The 6,558-nt window shown below is 36.1% G+C and overlaps 1 protein-coding gene across 1 annotated transcript; it reads right to left on the bottom strand.

Moving 5' to 3' along the window:
- Nucleotides 1-2,232: 2,232 nt before the first annotated feature.
- On the bottom strand, nt 2,233-6,117 carry LOC127093477 (putative disease resistance RPP13-like protein 1). Its single transcript, XM_051032415.1, has one exon. It carries the CDS (start codon nt 6,001-6,003, stop codon nt 2,728-2,730), a length of 3,276 nt encoding a protein of 1,091 aa, XP_050888372.1. The 5' UTR covers nt 6,004-6,117; the 3' UTR covers nt 2,233-2,727.
- Nucleotides 6,118-6,558: the final 441 nt, after the last annotated feature.

Raw genomic sequence — 6,558 nt, 5'->3', positions numbered from 1 at the left:
TATGGACTGCATGCACATCGATAATACGGTTCACAACTGTGGAGATGCACAACAGTGATCGTGTGAAGTTGCAGTTCGGTATGCCCCAAAACATCTCAGATCCCCCAACAAGCCTAGGAGAATGACATTTGCGCAAAGTTAACGATCAATGGAACTTCAATCCATGGCAAAGCTTCGCAAGATCGAAGTGTCGTAAATGGAAACACCGCCATGACCATGTCTTAACTGACGCAGTCATGCCAAATGAAGAAAAACCAAGTCGTACTTATATGGCTTGGTACATATCGATTGGTTTTCAGTTCATCGCCGAAGATATGTACCTGTACGACCCACGTAAACAAACTTACACACCTGACACCTCAACATCAAACCCCCAACAACAGTGTCAGACCGGATACACACAACCCCCTGTCCGTCAAACGTTCCGTTCAACCAACACACAAACATACAACCAAAACATGTCATACACTCAACCCCAATACCAAGAGCATACCCCATATCACCACCAATAAATTGACCATCAACCTGAGATCCAACATCGCTTCGCACCCACCACATCACCTTACCAAAGCCGCCTTAGCCAGAACACCCAATGATCATTCAACATCAACCGCCCCTCCTCCTACCATAGCCAAGAAGCCCAAACCTCACAAAACCAAAACATCCAACAACCCTATCTCTACCAAACACCCCAACAACCTTTCCAACCTTTCCTCGACGCATCATTCACACTCATGTCTCCCTTCAACCGTCCCGGTCGCCCACCAATGAGTCAACCACAACCCAACTACTCTGACATGGGTCATGAACTCAGCTACGTCGGTACACCCTCAATGCATACTGAAGACTATGCTGAATTGTCTGACTACCTAAACAAGTCATCTCCTGTAACTGATAGTAACGCTCCTAGCCTCTCAGATGCTCAAACACCAGCGGTGAATCATCAACGCGGGTTAGGGCCACGAGTTAGGGTAGCTAGGGGATGTGGGACTGGAGGTCGGTTAGATGATCCCGGACATCACCATTAGGCTTTTTTGTGTAAACGGGTAATTTTATTAATATCAATTGATCCTATTTCAAATTTATGTATCACGTAGACCATTTAGCAAAAAATTGCATTTTACACTGAGGTGTCAATCCAATTGGCACCTCCTCTCAAGTAATACACATGGGCGCCAATTGGATTGGCTAGGGCACATACCTTAGCCAATCCAATTGGCGCCTCCATTCAATTTTTAAGAGGAGTCGCGAATTGAATTGGCGCCTCCTCCTAAAAGTGGGGTAGTTTGGGAATTTTTTGAAACCAGAGATATTTTGGGAATTTCCTTGAAAAAAATGGTTATTTTTATAAAAAATTCATCATTCGTTTCATAATTAAATAACTCATTAGTTTATACTATATTAAATTGGATAACACTCAATAACCCTATACATAACTAACCTTTTATTTTACGAGTTCCTACGAGGACAATATCTATTTACTTTAATCAACAATATCTTTATTTGAGAGATAAATTTTTCATTTTTAAATGTGATTTTTTTTCTTTCTCCATCTCACGGGTCTCTTTTTTATATGATTATTTAATACAATTGAGTTTAAATGATCATTTTTCATGTTAAAATTAAATAACACATTATAAATTGACATGTGAATCTAAAAATATTTTATATTATATCAAATTGAATATCACTCAATAATGATATACATCATTAATTTTATATTTTACAAGTCACTATTAAAATAATATCTATTTTATTTTAATTTTAAATTAACTTCAATTAAATGATAAAAAAAATTATTTTTAAATCTGATTTTTTTTTAATCAGCACCTCGCCCTGCTCAGGTAATTTAATACAATTATGCCTTGGTTTTAACTTTATGCAAGTACATTCTCTCAAAAATATTTGGGTGGGCATAACAAACACAATTAAAGCGAAATACAACTTATAAATACATACTTGTATTATTAATCTTTGGAGATTTGAACCAGAAAATTGACTAATACCCTGATTAACTATTCTTTTCTCCGACAAGTAATCTTTGCAATCCTCTTGGATTGTGAGATCCATAATTCCAATATAAATGTAATCTAGATTTCTAGAGTTGATTCATCAGTAATTTTGCAATTCCTCTAGATTGTTCCACGAGCTATATCAATCGTTTACTATTTTGTATTAGTTTTACTGTTTTAGATTTAGAATGTACTATAAAACATCAAAAGTACATCAAGCTGAGTGAATTTTATGCTGCATACATGATAACTTTCAGATAAAATTACAGGACTGTCAAGAGTTTATCAAATGTCATGTATAACATTTTGCTACTAACTAACTAATTAATCATTTTACAAAAAAAAAAAGAACACAATCATGCAATCACACACTGATGAACAAACAAAGTGACAAGACATAAAGGCTATGACACATATATGATGCTCTCTGTTGCTTCCCCTTAGGATAGTATACTGCAACTGTGACATTCACTTATGTACATATACAACATTTTCAGAAAGAAATATTTCAGTGACTCACCGGGACATGTTACTTTTGTAAACATGATCTATTGATAAGTATGGTGGGAATGTGAGCAATCTTATGCCACTCTTTCCCTAGCTTCCTCCGCACAAATAACAGACACAAAGTGATTTTCAGTTCTTGAATAGAAGAAGGGAACTTTCCCTCTTCTCGCAACGGCTTTAGCTTGAGAGTGCTGGAAATTGTAAAGTGTTATCCATAAAGCACACGTAAACTGAGAGGCAAATCATCTGTGGAAACTGGTTTCAGATTTGGAAGGCCATCAATTTTTAACGTATGAAGGCTAGCAAGTCTGTTCATTGGTCTTGGTAGAGAATAAAGCTTCTCACACTGACGCACAGTTAAATGAGTGAGGTTAGGAATGGGAAATCCACTTAGGGAAACCGACTCTAATTCATTGCAAAACTCTATTGTGATGGTTTTAAGAAACAAGAGATTCTGCTGTGACACATCTTCTTCAATTAATATGGATTTTAAATGTTTGCAGCCACCGATATATAGACTTTGGAGGACTGGGAGAGAGCACAAGGTAAATGAAGTCATTGGATTACAACTATTGGATATAGTCAAATGCTCGAGTGATGAGTAATTGTGAAAAGATTCATGAGAAAGGAACTCCAAATTCTCACAGTAATCAATACGGAGTGAATGTAAGGTTTTGCGAAGACCGTCTTCCGGAAAGGATGTTAAAGAAGGAATGTTTTTTAAAGTCATCTTTTGAAGAGAATTGAGACAACTCGGCAATTGGCTTGTCTCAAACAGTAGAGGACACTCAGTTAACTCAAGTTCAATAAGGGAAGGAAGGTTGTGGAGTGTCATCCCTCTGAGTTCAGGACAAACTTTCACAGACAGATATTCAAGCTTGGTAAGGTCGAATGGTATATTTTCTATGAGTTTCGGACAATATCCCAATGACAAGTGTGTTAGAGTAGGAAACTCTGGAGATGAACCTCCAATCAGCTCCCATTCCTTCCACTCGTCCATATGGTCAAAGCGCAGAGTCTTCAAGGAGGGAAATGGTTGAAAAGAAGGAGAACCACTTCCATAGAACTCAGAATCAACACTCTTTACAGATTGCATCTTACTAATGAAGAGTTCTTTTAGATTACTTAGTTTCCCGAGCGATGGCAGCCATGAACAATTTTTACAATCTGAGATACTCAATCTCACCATGTTGCCAAATAAAGAATCGCCCAACCAATTTGGAAATTTGTCTCCTCCATATCCGGAGATGATCAGACCCTTCAAATTTGTCGACGGGCACAATCGTTCCAAAACAACACTTTGTATTTGAGAATTAGAAGGAGCATTGTAAGACCATCCTAGTTCCAACTCGTCAATTTCTTTTTTCATCTTCAAATTTGCTTCAAAAACATGGGATGGATCAGTTACATTTTCAAGTTGTGAGATGGAAAGACTTCCCCGTAGATGAGGATATTTTCCCAGATCTCCGATCTTTAATCCAACATCCTTCACGCTGACTATAAAGTCCGACAATGTCTGTAGATTTTCTAGTGTGGATATTTGTACAGGAATTTCCTTCAATTTAGTGCCTCTGATGTCAAGGTGGCGTAGGCTCACCAATTTCCCAACGTCCTTTGGCAATTCAGTGAGTTCCCAGCATTTTGACAACAACAACGTCTGCAAATTGTAAAGCTTGCATATTTCAGAAGACAATCTTTTAATCCGAGTGCCAGAGAGATTCAAGTATCGCAGGTATATCAAATTTCCAATAGAATCGGGCAACTTAGTGATATTTTGGTAGTGTGAAAGAGACAATACGTGTAAGTGTGTCTTTGTCGACAACAAGTCAAAAAGTAACTTCTTTGATATTGAATAGTTAGACACCGGTGAATCTTGCAATGGCATGGCTAAAAATGATTGTAGACCTTTTAATTCATGCAATTCATCAAATTCATCATATTCCGCTCTGTTGTATGACAACTGTCGCACCCTTTTATCCGGCTTATGTTTGTTCAACCTAATGCAATATGGAAATGGAAGTGTCATAGCCAAATCATAGATGAGGTCGTGCATTTCAAAGTTTCTGTCATCATCATCAGAGCATTGACGTATCAGAGACCTTGACACTAGTTCATCAAAGTATTCTTCTGCTACTTCTTCCCAAGTTTTGTCACTTTTGGGATAAGGTATTAAGCCTTCTGCAATCCATAACCGAACCAACATCTTTTTCTCTAAGATTGAGTTCTTCGGAAAAATGATACAATAAGCAAAACATCTTTTTAAAGGACCCGGAAGATATTGATAGCTCAATCGCAGAACTTGTTGCACATTATCATTTGTCAACTCCCACATACTATTGTTTAATACATCACTCCAATCATTTTCTGACAATTTGGTACGAAGAATACGCCCCAATTCTACTGCAGCTAATGGTAAGCCACCACATTTTTTGGCAATTTCTCTACCAATTATTTCTAGATTAGGATGTTGTTGGTAGTTTCCTCCTACAAATGCATGTCTTGCTAGTACAGACCAGATATCTTCAGTTTCCAAAGATCTTAAATGGTGGACATAGAGAGGATTTTGCATGGATAGCGCAAAGCTTTCATCTCGAGTTGTGATGATGATCTTACTCCCCATATTCCCAAGATTAAAAATATCATTTAGCTTATTCCAATGATTATGAACATATCTTCCATACCATATATCATCCAAGACTAGCAAAAACTTTTTAGCCCATAAAGTTTGTTGCAATTGCAGCTGTAGAATCTTGAGGTCATCCGTCTCATATCTTTTTGATGTGAAAGACTCGAGAATGGTTTTAGTGACGGTGAAAAGATCAAGATCTGGTGGAATATGTGTCCAACCTCTCAAGTTAAATTTGTCTCTAACATCATGGTCGTTGTAAAGGAGTTTAGCTAATGTTGTTTTTCCTGATCCTGCCATACCCACAATGGAAATCACTCCTATTTTACTTCCACCATCCTCCTCCGACATCAGAAGCTCTTTAAGTATCTTTATTTCATCATCTCTGCCATAAATAGCAGATTCATCTCCCACAACAGAATTTGTAGGAGTTACATTCCAAAGACGGTAGAAACCACGTACATTCAATCCAGGATTTTGATTTCTCAAATGTTGCAGTTTTTCAATTAACTTTCGCAGTTTAGAATTGATATCTCTGTTAAACCTTTTAAATAAAGAAGAAAACTTTGTAAGAACCTGATCAGCTTCAACTTTGTACTTTAAATCTTGAGTATTGATTTCGTCCAACAAATCGTCAGCTTCGTAGACAACATCATGCAACTTATTCAACCAATCCGTGACCGTAGAATTAGTGATCCATTTCTCCTCAGCATCGTGAAGTTTAGATTGAAGGCTCATGAGTGTTTCATTTAGGTTTTCCAACAGCTCAGCCTCAGGCTTAGTACCAGAAGCAATCTTTTCCATTAACGCACCCAAAGAAGCTGAAAGAAACGCTGCTCCAACAAGAACACTCGACATAACTTAGTTCAACAAAGTAACAATAGTTTCAGAAATTGATTTTCAGAGAATATTCAAAGAACCAGACTTGTTAAGTCATTGATACTGATTAATATTATTATTATTATTATTATGAATATTATAATATGCAGAAAAAAATACCTTGTCTCCACGTTTTAAATGATGCTATGCCGAACCACTATTCTCTATTGTCGGCAATTTGACGGATTCAAGTCTTCTATATTTGTTCGTTTCTTGGATTAATATCAAACAAATTAACATTTTTAATTAAATATATTTATTTAGTATATAAATATTAACTTTTTAATCTCAATCAATATTGAATATTTGAATGTTACAAAATGGACGGCTTATTTTGGAGATACATACTATTAATTGATTAAAATAAATAATTTTAAAGAATTATAATTTATTTTATTTTTCAGATACATCAAATTAAATATTATTATAAAAAAAATGTATGCCTCTTATTTTAATTTCATTTAAATTTTTGAATGATGTCATAATTTCAGCAATAAAGCATTCAACCTCGTAACAAAACAAGATTAAATAAAA

This window comes from Lathyrus oleraceus, chromosome 6 (assembly GCF_024323335.1).
Source record: "Lathyrus oleraceus cultivar Zhongwan6 chromosome 6, CAAS_Psat_ZW6_1.0, whole genome shotgun sequence".
Lineage (NCBI taxonomy): Eukaryota > Viridiplantae > Streptophyta > Magnoliopsida > Fabales > Fabaceae > Lathyrus > Lathyrus oleraceus.
This window is presented reverse-complemented; position numbering and strand designations above follow the sequence as displayed.

Coding starts and splice junctions, on each gene's coding strand:
- LOC127093477 (XM_051032415.1), bottom strand. CDS start 6,003: ATGTCGAGTGTTCTTGTTGGAGCAGCGTTTCTTTCAGCTTCTTTGGGT.